Source organism: Acartia tonsa, chromosome 9, assembly GCF_053477335.1.
Source record: "Acartia tonsa isolate MP-2025a chromosome 9, ASM5347733v1, whole genome shotgun sequence".
Taxonomy (NCBI): domain Eukaryota; kingdom Metazoa; phylum Arthropoda; class Copepoda; order Calanoida; family Acartiidae; genus Acartia; species Acartia tonsa.
In genome coordinates this window covers 38,364,945-38,385,034 of record NC_137268.1, presented here as the reverse complement: position 1 = coordinate 38,385,034, position 20,090 = coordinate 38,364,945, and the positions used below count along the sequence as shown (strand labels likewise).

Genomic DNA, 20,090 nt, shown 5'->3' with positions numbered 1-20,090 from the left:
AAATGTTAACAAAATTTAAAAACATTTTAACATATAACTTCAAAAATCAATAACATTTTATAAAAAGATGTTTCAAAAAATAAATCATTAAAAGGTATTAAAATGCATTTCAAATTACTTAAAATTAAAACGAGAACATCTTTTTACACTGTATTCTGTGTAATAGAGTTTAAATGACATGATTAGTGAATGAAATATTTCCTAAACTCTTTAAGCCTTTTTGTGACTATATTAAAAATAATTTATTTTGTTTTATATTGTTTTTTTATTCAAATATTTGACAAAATTTTCCCTACTGTTTCCAGGTTTTTCTTTATAATTATAACAATTAAATATAATATAAATCTTCATTATCTTTTATTTGAATTATCATACACATTAAAATGTAAAGTATAAGCTAGAATAGCACTTTTTTTAACGAATATTTTAATGACATTATATCAAAATAATTCCTCTTAAATATCACACAACATATGATTGGGAAGTATAGCCATTTCTTGGAGGTATAATATTTACAAAAATACCATTAATTCTGTTTTTATCAGAAGTTAAAAAATTGAACAATTCTAAAACAATGGTTGGCTGTCTAGATATTGAGTACACTAAGACTACGGCTCTGTTCTATTGAAATAACGTTGCAAAAAGAGGGGTTCTGAAAGTAATCTACCTAATTATTTTTAAAGAACCAACAAGTACTGTCAGTATCTTTTTTCTTGTAATCTAGCAGACAATCAAATCATAACACAATTTTCATGATAAAATATTCAGGTTTCTACTTCACATTTTAAAAAATATACTGATCAATAAAATGTTTAAAATTTTACTTTGTACTAATTGAAAAAATATGTTGTAATTCTTATTTTAAAGTTACATTTTTATCCCTGACAAAATCATAGACGACTTTTAAAGGCATCTTATCTAAACTTTTTGAAGAAAAACTTAAAAACGTTAATTAAGTATTAAAACTATTTTCTTCGATTTTTCTGAAGTTATTATCGCATTCTATGGGTTTTTTATTATCATTTACTTATATCGAAAGTGCCAAACATTGTACCCTAACTTATTCATTTAATAAAAAACCAAGCGTGAACAAATTGAAATAGACCTGTAATAGCATTTACCCATACAAAGTTTCCAGTACCAATCTTCATATCTACAATAGAGATTAATTAGAGTATATTTGCCCATACATAGTTTTCTAGTACCAATCTTCATATCTACAATATAGATTAATTAGAGTATATTTGTCCATACAAAGTTTTTAGTACCAATCTTCATATCTACAATAGAGATTAATTAGAGTATATTTGTCCATACATAAGTTTCAATACCAGTCTTTATATCTACAATAGAGATTTATTAGAGTATATTTGCCCATACATAGTTTCCAATACCAATCTTTATATCTACAATAGAGATTTATTAGAATATATTTGCCAGTTTCCAGTAGAAATCTTCATATCTACAATAGAGATTAATTAGAGTATATTTGCCCATAGATAGTTTACAGTACCAGTCTTTATATCTACAATAGAGATTTATTAGAGTATATTTGCCCATACATAGTTTCCAATACCAGTCTTTATATCTACAATTGAGATTAATTAGAGTATATTTGCCCATACATAGTTTCAAGTACCAATCTCCATACCTACAATAGAGATTAATTAGAGTATATTTGCCCATACATAGTTTCCAATACCAGTCTGCATATCTACAATAGAGTTTAATTAGAGTATATTTGCCCATACATAGTTTCCAGTACCAATCTTCATATCTATAATAGAGATTTATTAGAGTATATTTGCCCATACAAAGTTTCCAGTACCAATCTTCATATCTACAATAGAGATTAATCAGAGTACATTTACCCATACAAAGTTTCCAATACCAATCGTCATATCTACAATAGAGATTAACTAGAGTATATTTGCCCATACAAAGTTTGCAATACCAGTCTTCATATCTACAATAGAGATTTATTAGAGTATATTTGCCCATACAAAGTTTCCAGTACCAATCTTCAAATCTACAATATAGATTAATTAGAGTATATTTGCCCATACAAAGTTTCCAATATCAGTCTTTATATCTACAATAGAGATTAATTAGAGTATATTTGCCCATACATAGTTTCCATTACCAATCTTCATATCTACAATAGAGATTAATTATAGTATATTTGCCCATAGATAGTTTCCTTTAACAGTCTTCATATCTACAATAGAGATTAATTAGAGTACATCTACCCATTCTTAGTTTCCAGTACCAATCTGCATATCTACAATAGAGATTAATTAGAGTATATTTGCCCATAAAAAGTTTCCAGTACCAATCTTCATATCTAAAATAGAGATTAATTAGAGTATATTTGCCCATAATTATAAAGTTTTCATGTAGATATTTCTTTTATTTTTTTTTATGTTTTAAGAAATAATAGTTAATAAAACATTTTAAAAATTTCTTTTTCTGATGTATGATATAAACATAAGAAAAGGTTTTACTCTAAAGGTTTTTATTGCCTCTATAAAAATAAAATTCTATTTGTACATTTAGAACAATATTTTCTTTTATAGCACATTTTTGCATTTATTGTATAACTTTTGTACACAATTTTATTTTCAATTTCAAAATGAATTCATTATATTGAAACAAGGATGACAACATCCATAAAAGCGAAGCACTGAAACGGTAGGACAAACGGACATTAACACTTATATAGTGTCAGAACTGAATAATCAGAATATAAATGTATAAAAGTCGAAGCAAAATTGAAAGTAAATTTGTTAAAAAACTGCTTGATACAGGATAATGTGTTTACATATTTACATTTTAGGACTTGATTATAGAGTTGCTTCGCTTATAACATTATACTTTGTTGTCCCAGGAATCAGTATACCAAAAATCAGATCAATCGGATGATTAGATCACATAAAAATTTGTTGTTAAAAAAGTAAAAAATCAACATGTTTAAAATGGACATACGAACATTTTTGTAATGATTATAGAGTTGCTACGCTTTCCAAATCGTACCTAACTACTAAAGGAATCACCATGCAAAGTTTAAAATCGATAGGACAATTCTAACATGCCAAAATTAACGAAAAAAGCTATACGTTTGTGATGGACGAACGTACGGGTTGACGGACCGACCCTAATTATAGAAAACTTCGCTTTTAATAATTATAGAAAAGCTTCGCTTTAAAAAAACTAAAACGTTGAATCGTGGAAAAAAAAGTAGCGGGTTTCGTCGTATTTTAGATTAGGTTAGGTAAATGTTAATAATTGCCCTAAATATGCCTTGCAGGGTTAGTAAATAGGCTCCGCAGGGTTAGAGCCCACCGAAGAGGCTAAAAATAGGAGTAAAGCTACTGTGAAAATCCGACGAAACCCGCTAGTTCGTTTTCTTTCCATGATCCAAACTTTTAAAAGAAGGCCAATCCATTGTAATTATACGTAGCGAAGCAATGACAATTTTTAATTTTTATCAACAATTTTATGAAACAATCAGCGAAGGATCATAGAGTATAGAAATTCACTTGTTCAATATGCCATCATTTGAGTTTTCTATTTTAGATTTAAATTTCGGTAATTTTTCATTGGCCAAAGTTGTACATTGGCCAAAGTCGTGGACATAGTTATAACGTAGCTTCGCTACTAAAAATTAAACAGTGCAAAGTTAAATAAACATACTTTGAGGCTTGAAGGGCTTGAGCAGCAAGATCCATTGCTTCCCTGAAAAATTAAAAATAATTATGTCCTAAAGTAGCTAGGCTATTAGAGAAAAGCAATAAAAAGGGGGGGGGGTGGATAAATTACTACATGTCTCCACCCCGAGGACCTGTTGTGCCTACATTTAATTGGATCTTTGAAAATCAACCAATAGCGTAGGGAATATTAACACAACATGAGGATCCAGATAGTTTTCTGGTTATTCATCTATATTTATTGATTTATTGCTAGGCTCATAAATACTTATTTTTTTCCCAGATAAACCGTTAAATACTTTGTCAAGTTTGTATTTTGTAATATTTGGATCTTGGACAAATAGCCTCGGACAAGGTAGCCTCCGGGCAAAGTAGCCTCTAGGACAAAGTAGACTCAGGACATATACTTAAGAAAAGTAGCCTCCACTGTTAATAAAGGTCATGGGCGCAGCGCTCGGCCAACAGACCTGCCTAGCCGCGGGCGCTTGGCCCCTAGCCTATGACCTAACCTAACCTAATATTGTAAAAACAATATTAAAAATTCTAAAAACAATATTAAGAATTGTAAAAATCTACCAATCAATTTTTGTAAAATCAACTTAAATTTAAACCACCTATGTATTTTCCTTAGGAGGCTACATTTCTTAAGTAAATGTCTTATGGTTGTTTGTCCTTGAGGCTACTATGTCCAGAGGCTACTTTTTCCGAGGCTACTTTTTCTGAGACTACTTTGTCTGAGGCCACTTAGTCCAAGTTCCTAATATTTTGCAATGGGTTTTAAAAAAAGAAAAAAATTACCCAAAAGTAGAGCAAACCTGATATTATTCTCATGATAGAAGAGATATTCAAAGAGTGGCTTCGCTAGATTCGGTTGCGCTGCATATTTTCCTGGAATATAGAATTGGATTCAAATGCTTTTAAAAGATTATCTTTAAGTTTTTTTTATCCTAACTAGTTAGAATATTGTTACGTCTGATAACAATTGCTAGTTAAATATAATCCCCTTTGACAGCTTTTAAAGTAAAATAGTATTAATTGTGATGGGAATCTGTAGCGTTTAAGTAATTTTAACTTAGATAAAGTTAATAGGTTTTCAGTTTAGTGGCGTGCCGTAATAAAAACCTATCTTCACCTTTTTTCACACCCTTATGGTTTCACAACCCCCTGGTGGATAGCTGTGAACGCCACTGGTTTTCAACTATTCTTTTTCTTTGAAAATTACCACATTGAAAATCCTCTAATACCCTCACAGCGTATTTTCTAGATATATGACTCTTTTATTGAAATAAGATAAACCATATTAAATAAAAAAAAAATTATACGTGATAGTTTTAATTAAAAACATGGAAGGCAATATCCAGGAGCAGCGAAGCACAAAAAACTAGTGTGTGAAAACAAACAAGGAGATGTAAAGAGAATGACATGATAGACACACCCATGACATTGTAAATCACATGATGGATGCTCTCTAGTATGGGGAATTTTCACAAAAATATCAGCAATTGAGAAAATCATATTTACCCCATAGCTATACAGACTGACGTCCTGACTGACAGACAAAGTAGCTTTGATAATAAGAAGAGCAACAGATTATATCCTTTTTGTAAGTTTTAATTTAAATTTATCAAACTACGCACAACCTTTACCTGTAACAGTTAGGGAGTTGAATCCATTTTTGAAGAAGCAGAAATATAATCTATGATTACGGTTTTGACCCTCTAAAAAACGTATTCCACCATTTCACTTTCCCCTCTCTTGGTGATGATATCATTAACGCCGATACGATTTTAGAAATGTACCATTCCACTTTCAATAGAAGCGAAACTGGAATGGTACATTTATGTTTACATATCAGCGTATTCATAAACATTGATTTCCTTATTTAAATCAACATAATAGTAATTGTATATTCTAGTTATTATCTTTATTTTACATAAATTTTAAAAAATCATATAGAGTATTTTATACAATCCTACAATTAACATAATTTAAAAATAGTATGTATGATTTCAATTATGTCAATGTTAAAAGTGTAAACCACTATTCCAGTTTCGCCTCTCTTGAAAGTGGAATGGTACATTTCAAAAATCATATTAGCATTGATGATATCATCACCAAGAGAGGCAAAATTAGAATGGTAGATTACAAAAATGAAAAATTATATCGGCGTTGATGATATCAAAGTGGAATGGTAGATTACGTTTTTAGAGGGTCAAAACCGTAATCATAGATTATATTTCTGCTTCTATAAAAATGGATTAAACTCCCTAACTGTGTAAAGATGTGTTTATAACAAAAAAAAATCAGAGAGGGATGGGACATAGGACTGAAAATTACAAAAGTAATCAAATTTTTAAAATCTTATTCGTTGGCTCAAATTTTTTTTTGTATTTTAATTAATTTTTCAGGTGTTCAAACTTTTTACCCAAATATTTTATTTTAAGAAAGAGGTAATTTTTTATGATGAGGATGTACATTTATTTATCATCCATTGTCTTATCCCTAAAGATCCTTGCAAAGGATTATTTCTTTTTGTGAACAATTATGAAAAAAGGGATAATTTTGCTAACAATGAGTATAAATTGAATAGATACTGCAGAGTCTCTGATGCGTAGAAGAAAAATTACCATAGAATGCGTAATTACTATAGCATTATTTATTATCGATAACATGGTGTATGTAACCCAAATCACCCAAATAACCCTTCCCCCACAAAGAATGAGAAAATAATTTTGAGGAGGCAATAAAAAATACCCCAAAAGTTGTTTTAAGTGCGTGTATTTTAGCCACTTTTCACCCCCCCCCCTTCTCCCCCTAAAATTATTTGCACGCCTTTTAAAAGAAAATCTGTTCTTAACAATCGGTGATTGGTTGTCGAACAGAATTATAGAGCAGCCTTGCATTTTAAAAAAGGTTTCTCTTAATTTGTTTATATTTATTATTTTTTTATGTTTTCATTTATAATACATGAAAAGATTTTTTTTCTAATATCTCAATAGACTATAATTAAAATCCAAGGAGGGAGATGACATTGGGCTGTTGATTACACTAGTCTCAAAAGTTGTATAATGATATGATGTTTTCTTATCCGTTGGCTTGACAACCTTTGGGACTTTTATTTAGTTTTGATTAGCTGGTTCATTTAGTTGAGTGTCTAAACGTTTCAACCAATCATTGTAATCCACATTAAGGGTAATTTTAAGTATCATCATTAGGAATGTGCATGAATTAATTGGTCATTGTCGTTTCCCTTTAGATCACTGTTTAAAAAAAGTTTTGTTTGTGTGTATCTAAAGCATAAGATCTCAGAAACTGTTGCAAATAAGTTTGGTATTGTTGTGATGTGGGGAGGGGGGGGGGGGAAGGCGATTTATCAAACTTATTGCAGAAAATATAACTTATATATAATCTTATAAAGTAGTAAGGTTTTTTGTATGTAGTTTAAGGTTTCGGTTACAAAGGAACTGAGTTCATTGTTTTAGGGAAGCATTTTTGGTTGGTTTTGCGCTATTTAAATTTTTATTGTAGACTGGTTATTAAGGGATATAAGTTTTCCGGAATTTTAATGTAGGGAGTAGATTTGAAATCTGCATCAAATTTTAAGGATTTTTTATAAAATTCATTTTTTGTATAATTCTTTATCTAAAAGCGGAAATACAAATTAAGTTAATTAATTTTGGCACCCGTGATTGGTGGATTTAAAAAATCTGCGCTCTGATTGGATGTCGTACATCATTCAACCAATTAGAGCGCAGGTAGTTTAAAATCCAACTATCCTATTGGTCAAAATTAATTAACTTAAAATGTATTTCCGCTTTTAGATAAAGAATTATACAAAAAACGAATTTTATAAAAAATCCTTAAAATTTGATGCAGATTTCAAATCTACTCCCTACATTAAAATTCCGGAAAACTTATATCTCTTACTGGTTATAAGCTATTTTTCTAGCCCCTACGAAATTAAAGTCCCTAGATACTAAGAGCGTAGCCGCTAGAACCATACAAACAAACAAGCTAAATATGTTAATTATGAATTAAATAAATAAAAATTCCCTTAGAAGCTAAGGGCGACGCAATCATTTATTATATCTTTGTAGTCTAAATATAAATTATTTATTTTACATCTGAATTTGATTACATGAGTTATTTTTCAATTTAATGTCATTTATGTTTTTATCTAAAATGAATGAATTTATATATTTATAGAAAATAAATAATTAATAATTATAATTATGTAAATAAGGCTGACAACATCCATAAAAGCAAAGCCTAATAAGTCATGCAGTCAGAAAAACGAACATAAACATATATAGAGCGACTTTTCTTTTCATATTAATTCATCAAAGCATCTTTATGCTCAAATAAATCAACTATTCACAATGAAAAAATCCAATAAGTTAGTTACATTATATTTAAAAAATGTAGTTAAAAAAAGCTTAAAAAATGAAATGGACGAACTGACTTTCGGCTTATTACAGAGTTGCTCTTAAATTTAAATTGTTTTGTTACAGGAATCACCATGCATTATGGGTGTATGTTGCGGACGAAAATCCTTAGATATAGAGAACAGTTGATTTTATTAAGGGAAAATTTAATTATAAAGTCTATGAATGATAAATCTTTGAAAAATATTTTCATTTTGAATTCAATTTCTTCCTGATTAAATTTATAAATCAAGTAATATACCTCTATCTAGCCATATTCATGGACTTCTAAGTTTACCCTCCCAAGATAAAATTTCAGAGTATTTTGGGGGGCTGTGGAAGAATACTTTTTCCATGAAGAACCCTATTTTAGTAAAATAATAGAGGGGGCATGAGATCAGCCCATAGAGCAGGAATCCTGTCCCGATTTGGATTTGGTCTTTAAAATAGCGTAGGAAATATATACAGGGTGCACCACATAAATCTGGACTTTTTCTTAATTTTAAACAAATAAACATAAAATCGTCAATTTTAAAGATTTTATTGAATTTTAAAAACTGGGAAGCAACCTAGGTATATGACTATAAGATTATTTGATAAAATCGCCGCCAGCCTCAATCACCGCCTCTGCCCGCCCCCTGAACCGCCCGTCGACCCTGGTCACCATGTTCCTGTTTAAGCAGGCGAAGTTCTCCATGATAGGAGCAAATGAGAGAGGTCTTTTGGTATGGGCGCGTCTATTGATTCATGCTTAAATGGCGCTTTGGGCCCAAAAGTCCATAGGATTAAGATAGGGGCTGCTGGGAGGCCACATCTCCTTAAAGGACGCCTGCAAGAAATAACACGCTTTAACTGCTGAAAGACTGCCACAAGAAGACCCAATACCCCAAATTATAAGCTTTCAGCTTCATTATCAAAAAAGTTCTAGGCATTTCAAAATAGCATTTTATGTACAATGGAATTTTTGAAAGATTTCCAATGCTCATAAAAGAAAAAACAATATTAAATTACGTTGCCTAGACATAAAATTATAACCTTATCTTTGTCAGAAACTTAGATTGCCTGTAACTGATCACATTTTTACAATAAAAACACCACATTTCATAGTCAAAATCTATGAAAAAAATTCGATTTAAATTGCATTTTTAAACGAAAATCATAGCGGAAACAAAGGGGTAAACTATTACAAGCTTAGCTGTGATTGGTTGTTAAGCTGATTTAGCCTTCTGATTGGCTACAGTACATTCAGTACTACGCAAGTAAAACTTAATTTTTTTAATGATTTTGACTATAAAAATGGGTATTTTTATTGTAAAAATATAATTAGTTACTGGAAACCTAAATTTATGACAAAAATAAAGTTATAATTTTGTTTCTAGGCCACGTAGTTTAATTTTAAAGTTTTCAACATGAGCATTGCAATTCTTTCAAAATTTCCATTGTACATAAAATGTCATTTTAAAATGCCTAGAACTTTTTTGTTATAGAAGCTAAAGGCTTCAAATTTGGGGTATTTGGTCTACTTGTGGCAGTCTTTCAGCAGTTAAAGTGTGGTATTTCTTGCATGCTTCCTTTAAGGGCGTGAGTAACCGCAGGATCCGAATTAACCCATTTTTAAAGCTACCCTTTGACACGACGGCTCTTATTTGGGCCACAGTTAAGCTAGAACAACGTTTTATACCTTTTTAAAAATGACATGAAAATTAAGATAGGGTTATCAGCGCAACACATAATCTAAAACGAGTTTCAAGGTTCCATATGGGCCCCTGAAGTCAAGAACCGAGAAATTTTCAAGATTTTTGACGTTTTTGACATCTTAAAATCTACCACGATCCACTTTGTCGGAGCACTACAGCCAAGTCAGCTGGGATACAGAGCTCTAGTGTTTTCTAGAGTTTTTACTAGGTATCTGACAGTATCTCCAGCAAGTTTTATTAGTCCATCTCACCTACAGATGGCCTGAGGTCCGATTTAGTAGGCCCAAGTCATAAATCCACGGTAAACTATCTGCGCAATTCGAATCTGCCTTGTTGAACATATGCGCGGCCAGCTCGGCGTACAAGTCCTCCATCGTCCAAAGATTTTCATGGGCATAAAGTTCATTACCTATGCTTTTTATAGTGGGGCCAAACGTCCTGATTAGTCAAGTAGTTTTGGCGCTTTGGCCGTTTAAAAAAAGTCCGGATTTATGTGGCGCACCCTGTACACATCCTTGTCCGTACTGAAGAACAGAAAGCAACTTGCAAGCAGACGAAAATCGTTCTCACGACCTTGTAGCTGTCCTAGAGACCTTTTTAAGCAAACAAATAAATTTTCTAGTATGGCTTCAAACCGATTAATATCTGCTGGTTTAGTACCGGCTCTAAACAATACTGAAAAATCATGTATAGCATCGTAATACTGACAATTTTCCACGAATATTAAAACAAAATTATAAAATTATGAATAGTTTCCCTCGGGGGTAACAAAACAGGTTTTACTTGTGGAAATCTGTGCGATAAATAACTATTTACTTACCCAAATTTAATCTCGCTACGTTGATGAAGGGTCCATCTGAATTGCTCAGCATTGAAGCAGTTCCCAGCCGTACAAATCTTCCTAAATATTATTTAGTATTTTACAACAATGGATATAGAATATATGTGGATATATTGACAGGGAAATTTGTCGTCAATTTAGGTTGCTAATATGGATTTATTGGTCAGTTCGTTCATCCCATAGGAGAGGGGGGGGGGTGGGGTAAAGAGGGTAGATGGGTAATATCATTATTTTAGCAAGCTGCGAGCCTCACTTTATCATGAAAATCTGGTGCGACATCCAAGTAATAATATATCGATTTTTAGAACAAGAAGAAATATTCTATTTAACTACAAATAATGCAAGAGAAAAGACACAGAAAAAAAGAAGCTATTAAAAAAGGCTAACTCAGATTATGACGTAAAAAAAAAGTAACCAATGAGAGGCCACTATAAATTTTACCATTGGTCAATTACAGTGTATACTGGCCTCCCATTGGTTAATTTTTTTGACGTCATAATCTGGGTCAGCCACTTTTACTAGCTTCAAAAAAAAACATATTTGATAAGACCCTCCAATTTCAATTGTGGTTTCAAAAAGAAAAAGTAAAAAAATTGAAGGGGGATATTTTCAAGGGATGATTTCTCATGGTAAGTAGAAATATTCTCCTCCAAAAAGAAGCTTGACTGTGAAGGAAAGCCATATCGGTCAAGCGGCCAGCTAAATCTTACACTACAAAGTCATCCTGTTACTTTTACTTGCAGCTGCGCACCTAGGATCTAGAGGTTCTTCATTCGGAGGGATATCGAAGGGCTGAAAAATAGCCTAAAAACATACCCAGACATTTAAAAAAACAAATTGCCTAAAACCATCTCGGGACAATTAAGAAGAAGAACCATATCGGTTTAGCGGTTAGCGAGAACCTTCGCTACAGACAAAAAAGCTTACTACTTTATATAATAAGATATCAGTTCATACATTTTAATATTCACATTTGGAACCTCCGAAACATTGATGATTAGAATGCTACCTGAAGTTGCTGATATTGGTCTGGCAGTTCTGGCTGTCCGTGGAGTCTGCAGGGCTTCACTCATGGTACCTACAATACAAATATATGTATAGGTCTGGCAGTTCTGGCTGTCCCTGGAGTCGGCAGGGCTTCACTCATGGTACCTACATTACAAATATATAGGTCTGGCAGTTCTGGCTGTCCCTGGAGTCTGCAGGGCTTCACTCATGGTACCTACAATACAAATATATAGGTCTAGCAGTTCTGGCTGTCCCTGGAGTCTGCAGGGCTTCACTCATGGTACCTACAATACAAATATATAGTTCTGGCAGTTCTGGCTTTCCCTGGAGTCTGCAGGGCTTCACTCATGGTACCTACAATACAAATATATAGGTCTGGCAAATCTGGCTGTCCCTGGAGTCTGCAGGGCTTCACTCATGGTACCTACAATACAAATATATAGTTCTGGCAGTTCTGGCTGTCCGTTGAGTCTGCAAGGCTTCACTAATAGTACCTACAATACGAATATATAGGTCTGGCAGTTCTGGATGTCCGTGGAGTCTGCAGGGCTTCACTCATGGTACCTACAATACAAATATATAGTTCTGGCAGTTCTGGCTATCTGTGGAGTCTGCAGGGCTTCACTCATGGTAACTACAATACAAATATATAGGTCTGGCAGTTCTGGCTGTCCCTGGAGTCTGCAGGGCTTCACTCATGGTACCTACAATACAAATATATAGTTCTGGCAGTTCTGGCTATCTGTGGAGTCTGCAGGGCTTCACTCATGGTAACTACAATACAAATATATAGGTCTGGCAGTTCTGGCTGTCCCTGGAGTCTGCAGGGCTTTACTCATAGTACCTGTAATTAAAATTAATTAATATATGTTTATTTAATGTGAAGATATTTTGAGATTCCCTAAAAAATCTCTATAGAGCGCTGAATTCAACCAGTTATTTTTGAAATAATATAAAAATATGGGATGGGTAGTTTCTTTTTCCTAAGCCGCCCTAACCACAACAATGGACTCTACCTCTGTGGGATCTATACCTGCAGTATCGTAACTCTTTGGTGCCTCTTAGTAACCAATATATCCAAACCTAACCTGACTTAGAGCGATAAACAAAAAAGCTTCAATTTATTTTAAAATAAGTGAAGGGGTTGTAAGTTCTTAAAAGGCATTTTCATTTTTATCGATTCTATCTATAATACAAAGTAGAATGATGTCTGTCTGTCCGTTTGTCTGTCCGTCTGTCTGTTCGTCTGTCTGTCCGTCTGTCCGTCCCTTAAGATCTCGGTAACCACTGAACCGATCGGATTCTACTCTTCAGGGAATATACCTACTGGTTCTGTGGTGGTTTTAGGCTATTTTCTTGGGGGGAGTGGGATACCCCCAACCCCCCCAAAAACAAAACAAAACCCCCCCCATTTTTTTTGCTAAAGATTTCCTTGGTCCTTTTATGAATTTCGCCAAATTTTTTTTTGATCACCTCTTTGGGCAAAGCCCCTAGAGACTAAAGGGCGAAGCCGCTAGTGATTTAAAAAAGAACAACATTTAAGAGTGTGTCTGGCTTTGGATATAAAAAATCTACCAAGTAGCATCTCTATAATCATCAATCACCATCTGAAAGTCAGTACGTTCTGTAAAGAAAACGACTTCTGTCATGATAAATTCATATATCTAGAAACGGATAATAGTTATTTCTTTCATCGTATTATAAACGGCTTTCCGCGGATATAGAATGTACAATTATAAGATTAAAACCGGTTTTTTTAGCCCCGAGATGCCGAAGGCACGGGCTAAAAAAACTGGTTTTAATCTTATGATTGTACATTTCTATATTCGTAGAAAACTGGATATAATACAATGCTAGACATAGTTTTTTCGTATGGATGAGAACCGGTTCCTATCCAGCACCGGATTCGAATGAATACGAGAAAATAATTTCTTTACATGTATCCCTGAGATTATTACCATTAACCGACGGACAAAGAAACTAAGGATGCTGGTATTAAGAATATCTTGGGTAGTAGCTGAGAAATTCACGTTTCCCTCATTCAGTATCTTATAGATGATGTAACGGATGAACAGACAAAAGGAAATTATAGAGAAGCTTCACTATTTTAATTTTATTTTAAATTGTAAGAATTTAAATTGTTTTAAGTTACATAATTTTAAAGATACACTTTAAGTTTTAAAGCAATTTAATAAATAATTGTTTTAAGCAAAAAAATCAATTTGATTACCAGTGCTTCATGAATATTTTATTTAATTTGTCCAACAGAAGCACAGTAAAGAAACCTAGAACCAATCATTTTGATAATAAGCATAAATATGTATTTGGCTTGTATTGTATTTTTAGCCCTTTTATAAGTCCAATTGTCTTTATAAGTGGAATATATAGACGAAAGACGAGTTTCTTTTCTTTTTTACGCGCATCCGTAAATAGACAACTGACTCTCCAGAATGGATGTAGAATATACGTGGATATTATGACAGGGGAAAATTGTCATTAATTAGATAGCTAGCATGGAGTTCATCCAGTAGAAGGGGGGAATAAGGGGATGGTAGATCTTTATTTTAGTCAGCTACAAGTTTCAACTTATCAAAGTACATGATAATCTGGTGTAAGATTCAAGTACTAATATATCCATTCTCCCTAGATCCTGTGACTGGAATGAAAATCTTACTTGGTCTGCCAGCCATACTGCCAGGTCTAGCTATCCCACTCAGCGGACGTCCTGACGCACTGGATGGTCGGAATGCCTAAATATAAAATATAAAGAAGCTTTGCTCCAAATATCAATTTAAAAAATTAAGTTTGAGATACATATATATTCTATTATATAAAGTAGTAAGCTTTTATTGTATGTAGTGAAGGATCTCGCTAACCGCTGAATCGATATGGTCTTCCTTTATATGGAATCTTCTTATATATCCCAGGATGGTTTCAGGCTATTTTATTTTAATAAAAGTCTTTGTATGGTTCAAGGCTTTTTTCTATCCTTCCATATTTCTTTGAATATAGAGCCCCTAGAAGCTAAGGGCGAAGCCGTTTTTTTTATTTATGATTTAATAAAATGTATAAATGTATCATGGAATACTAAAAACATTAAAAAAAACTCAACTTAAGTTTAAATAATAGTAATACAAATGTTATATTTTGGAGGCTTTAATACACAAACTACAAAAAACCACGTTTATGATACCTGGTTTTCTTGTTTAACAGCAGTATTTAGGGAAGTTCCGGGTCTTGGTACAGATCTTATGGTGTTATCATCCAATACTACGTCAACTATACCCTCCTGTAAATGGATATATTATTACCTGGCCTTACATCAGATTTTCATGATCTTTATTATAGTGATACTGAATACTGATACTTGCAGCGGGCTGAAATAACGATTCCCCCTTCCACCCCCTTTACCCCATACCTCCCCTCCTACTGGATGAACGAACTGACCAATAAACGAATTCCATGTTAGCAAGATAAATTGACGACAATTTTTCCACTGTCATAATATCCACGTATATATTATGCAAATTCCTTAACATACATAAAGCAAAACTAAAAAGATCAGTAAATATGACAGACAAACTAACATTGATAAAAATAAAAAGACATTTTAATATCTAACAAACTTTTGTACAAGAAAGAACTATAGAAGGTTGACAAGGATTAGATGTGATTTAATCGAAATATATTCCTACAATTGAGTTGTGTGTTTTTTCTTGGATAGTCTTTTTTGAACAACGTTATCGTGTATTATTCCATTCAATACCTAAAGATCGTTATTTTATATTTTATCCTGTTACAAGGTTTACTTTATTAGAGAACATGAAAATCTTGTGTAAGATCTAAGAATTAATAAATATATTTTTGTAGTACATACAAATGTAGTTATATTTTTGTATTCCTATTGCAGTAAAAACAATTATACTATGTCTGAGAAAAGTAAAAATACATTTAAAACAAATGTTCGTAAGAAAATAATAATTAAAACATTTATCCTGATAGAAGAAAACCATAAGGCTTTTCATTTTTGAACTAACAAATAATCATAATGTATTCTTTTAATCAAAACAATACACTCTGTTATATTAATGATGAGGACAAAGCCCAAATTGTGTTAAAATTGTGTCAAAAATGATCCATATGACGTAATAAAAATGAGGGATTATGCATCTCTTGTTTAGGGGTTTTCTTTCCCACTTCTCCTCTCATCTTCCTCTTTTTATTACGTCACATGGATCATTTTTGACACAATTTAAGATTTGTCATGATGAGTTTTAACTTTGATTTTGTTATACTTGTTTTTTTCATTATTTGATTATATTTTTTAGAGAATAAGAAAGACTCAGAATTCTATAATTATAAATATTCCCATTTTAATCTTTAGATTTTATAAAATCTAATTAAAATTGTATATATGTATATTTACAGACATAAAAATTTGTAAAGTAGCCGGACTACTAAAAATATATATTTACCTCATCTCCTTCTATTTCATCAACTTGTATCTGTTCCACAAGGGCTCTTGTCTAAATAATATTAATATTTATTATAAGCGAAGCTTTTTAACAATTAGGTGTCTTCTATATTGAATCATTCACATAATAACTGGCGTGACCAATTTTTTTCCTGTCCTCATCCAATTACTATTTAGCTTAAGGGCGAAGTAGTAAACTCGCGACAGTGGCTCAACATGTAGCGCATCCGCTTGTCGTTGGGAAGGTAATATCTCGGTCCGACACTGCGCCATAACTGAAGACGTTAAAAAGAGTTCCCACTTTTGCTATGTAAAATACGCGACTTAAATAATTAGAGTGGAGAGAAAGCCTTGGCCCAAAAACAGGCGCAATTCGATACCATGCACAGTTGGGACTTCTTAGACAAAGGTCGTGCATCTCAGAAAGTTAGTTTCTGATGGGCGAATGGACGCTTTACAGTGCAATCATAAGCGGAGTATGTTTCATGGTGCGTGGAGAGAGGTCTAGTACACGAAGCGACACCAAGCCTCCTAGAGTCTTAACCCTTAGGAGGGAAGTAATACGGGCGAGGCTGTTGTCCATGACACTCTAGCTAACGTCAGGATCAACAACCAAGGATAGCTATGGGGGGAGCCAAATTGACGAGGAGAAGATGTTTGTAATTTAATGCTCCTTAAAAAAATTCATTTTATGGAAATTATATCCTTTTTTCTTCTTTTACAATTTTGTAACATAGAAAATAAGAAAAATAAAATTTTAATATCATACTATATATTGATACTTCTCTATTCATGATTTTTCTCAGAAGTACAAGTAATAAAGATTTCAAAATACGAATTTTCTAACATTTATTAAAAACTTTAATTAAATTTTTTCAAAGAATTGATTTTTCAAAATAAGGCTATCCATGATATAGATTCATATGTATTAGATAATTATGACTATTAGAACTAGATACGAATCTTAAAGGAACCCTGCAAGAAATACACCGCTTTAACTGCTATAAGCCTGCCATGAGTAGACCCAATACTAAAAATTTGAAGCCTCCAGCATCAATAACAAAAAAGTTTCAGACATTTAAAAATTATTTTTTTTCAGTACAATGAAAATTTATGTAAGTAATACAGATGCTCAGCTGTGATTGGTTGTTCAGCGGACTTATTGTGGACTCAGACTTCTGATTGGCTGGAATTCCTAAAGGCTGGCATTCTCACACTACAATACTCTCAGTACAACGCAAATTAAACTGAATTTTTTAAAATGATTTTGACTATACAGAAGGGTGTTTTTATTGGAAAAATGTTACTGTCATCCTAAGTTTCGGCCAAAAATAAGCTTATAATTTTCTTTCTAGGTGACGTATTTTAATAATTAAAATTCTGTTCTTAGCAATGAAAAAGCAAAATTTTCATTGTACTAAAAATATCATTTTGAAATGTCTTTGGGTCATGTTTAGTTAGGTTAAATTGGGTACAATTTTGGTGCCACATGTGTGGACCCCGATGTGCTAGGGTTCTTTATAGGGGTTAGGCTTATAGGGCTCAACTGCCACTTTGTGTGAAATGCACTACTTTTACATTATTTTTTTTTTTTTTTTTTTGGGGGGGGGGGGGTCACTTTTTTTCCCCTAGAGACGATTTATCTTTTGAGGGTTGTGGTACCCTTCATCAAAATAGTTACAAGCTTCCCCAGCTATGAGAAGCTACACTGTAAGGAAAAACATATCGGTTCAGCGGTTAGCAAGATCCTTTCATACAGACAGACATTCTTTTATTTTTATATAAGGATATTCATATCAAATATCATTAGATAATACCTTTAGAGACCAAACAGCCTCATCATAAGGATTATTTTCCAGCAGTTGGGTGCAGACAGTCACACAGGCCTCGAACTTGCAACGTCTGTATAAATCTACAGCCAACCAAAGGGGATCCATTTTGAATTTATCTGAAAAAAACATATATCCTATTATTCCTATTATATAAAGTGTTAAGGTTTTTTTTTGTCTGTAGTAAAGGAACTGCTGAACCGTTTTAGTTTTTCTTCACAGTGAAGCTTCTTATAGGTCCTGAGATGGTTCTAGACTATTTTATTTTTAAGTCTCTGTATGAATTTAGGCTGTTTTTCTGCCCTTTAATATTCCTTCGAAATAGAGCCCCTAGAAGCTAGGGGCGCAGCAACTAGTATATAATAATTCAACTGTTAAATCATAAAAAACGAGGGTCACTTTAATCTAATAAAAAACAACATCTTAACAGCACCTTTTATACAATATTATGGTTATGGCAGTTTTAACACAAAAATACTGCAATAAAAACATGTTTAGGTTGCCTGTTATTCCGGGAGAAAGGGGACATTCAGATAATTTATTACACTGGTCTCCAAATTTTATAATAACGTTTTCTTATTCGTTGACTCCATAACTTTTGAGAATTTTATTGATTTTGATTGGTTGGTTCATTAAATTAAGTGTCCAAACGTTCAATGTAATTTACAGAAGGGGTAATTTTGTGTATCGAATATCAATTTATCGGTCATTGTCTTATCACTTTGGATCCCTGAACATATTATTGATTTGAGTACATTTATATTCATATTCTTTTTGCTAAAATTCAAACTACAGAAAATTTTTGTTTCTAATTAATTATCGAATAATATCATTCCTTCAATTTAACTGTTAGAATTAGATAGAAATGTTTTTTTTTGAAACTTTACGACAATGGATATAGAATACACGTTGATATTTTGCCACTGGAAAAATTGTCGTCAATTTAGGTTGCAAACATGGTCATAATTTAATGGTCAGTTCCTTCATCAGGTATGAAATGGAGAATAGAGGTTGGAGAGGGGATCGTTATTTTAGCCTGCTACAAGTTTCAATTTGTTAGAGTACATGATAATCTGGTGTAAGATCAAAGTAACAATAAATCCATTTTCCTTGAATATAATTGTTTCATAGAAATGTTTTTTACTGTTGCAGCGCAATGAATTTGTTATCTCGAAATGTATTGTAAGAACTGTAAATACATTAAAACAAGGATGACAACATCCATAAAAGCGAAGCTTTGAAATGGTAGGACAAAAAAACATTAACACTTGTGCCAGATCTGAATAATCAGAATATAAATGTATAAAAGTCGAAACAAAATTATAAGTAAATTTGTTGAAAAACTGCTTAGATGCAGGATAATATTTAAGGATATACTTACATTACATGTTTAGTGCTTGATTATAGAGATGATTTGCTTATAACATTGTACTTTGTTGTCCTAGGAATCAGTATTCCAAAAATCAGATCAATCGGATTATCATATCACATAAATTTTTTTTGCTAAAAAAGTTAGAAATTAACATGTTTAAAATGAAACATTCTTTTCGAACATTCTGGTAACGATTATACAGTTGCTACGCTTTCTAAATCGTAGCTAACTACTACAGGAATCACCATGTAAAGTTTGAAATCGATAGGACAATTCTAACATGCCTAAATTAACGAAAAAAAGCTGTCCGTTACAGAAGGACGGACGGACCTTACCCTCATTATAGAAAAGATTCGCTTTTAACAAGGATGACAACATGTATGAAAGAGAACCTTAACAATTATTTAAAAAATCAGATCAATCGGATGATTTTATCACATAAAAAATTGTTATTAAAAAAGTAAAAATAACAACATGTTTAAAATGGACGTACGGACATTCTGGTAACGATTATAGAGTTGCTACGCTTTCTAAATCGTACCTAACAACTACAGGAATCACCATGCAAAATTTGAAATCGATTGGAAAATTCTTACATGCCTAAATTAACGAATAAAAGCTAACTATCTCGGACGGACGGACGAACGGACGGACGGACGGACCGACCCTAATTTTATAAAAGCTTCGCTTTTAAAAACAAGGAAACTTTAATGGAGTTATTTGGAGTTATTTAAAAGT

The 20,090-nt window shown here is 32.4% G+C and overlaps 1 protein-coding gene across 1 annotated transcript in view; it reads right to left on the bottom strand.

The window, feature by feature from the left end:
- BBS8 (tetratricopeptide repeat protein 8) overlaps positions 1-18,095 on the bottom strand; it is a 68,762-nt gene extending 50,667 nt beyond the window's left edge. The window contains exons 1-9 of the mRNA XM_080171403.1: positions 17,969-18,095; positions 16,153-16,203; positions 14,871-14,966; positions 14,352-14,427; positions 11,679-11,747; positions 10,649-10,729; positions 4,523-4,595; positions 3,694-3,735; positions 1,106-1,153 (exon numbers count right to left, since the gene is read on the bottom strand). Coding sequence (XP_080027529.1) covers positions 1,106-1,153; positions 3,694-3,735; positions 4,523-4,595; positions 10,649-10,729; positions 11,679-11,747; positions 14,352-14,427; positions 14,871-14,966; positions 16,153-16,203; positions 17,969-18,088 — 656 coding nt within the window. The 5' untranslated portion in view covers positions 18,089-18,095. The remainder of the gene's footprint in view (positions 1-1,105; positions 1,154-3,693; positions 3,736-4,522; positions 4,596-10,648; positions 10,730-11,678; positions 11,748-14,351; positions 14,428-14,870; positions 14,967-16,152; positions 16,204-17,968) is intronic.
- Positions 18,096-20,090: the final 1,995 nt, after the last annotated feature.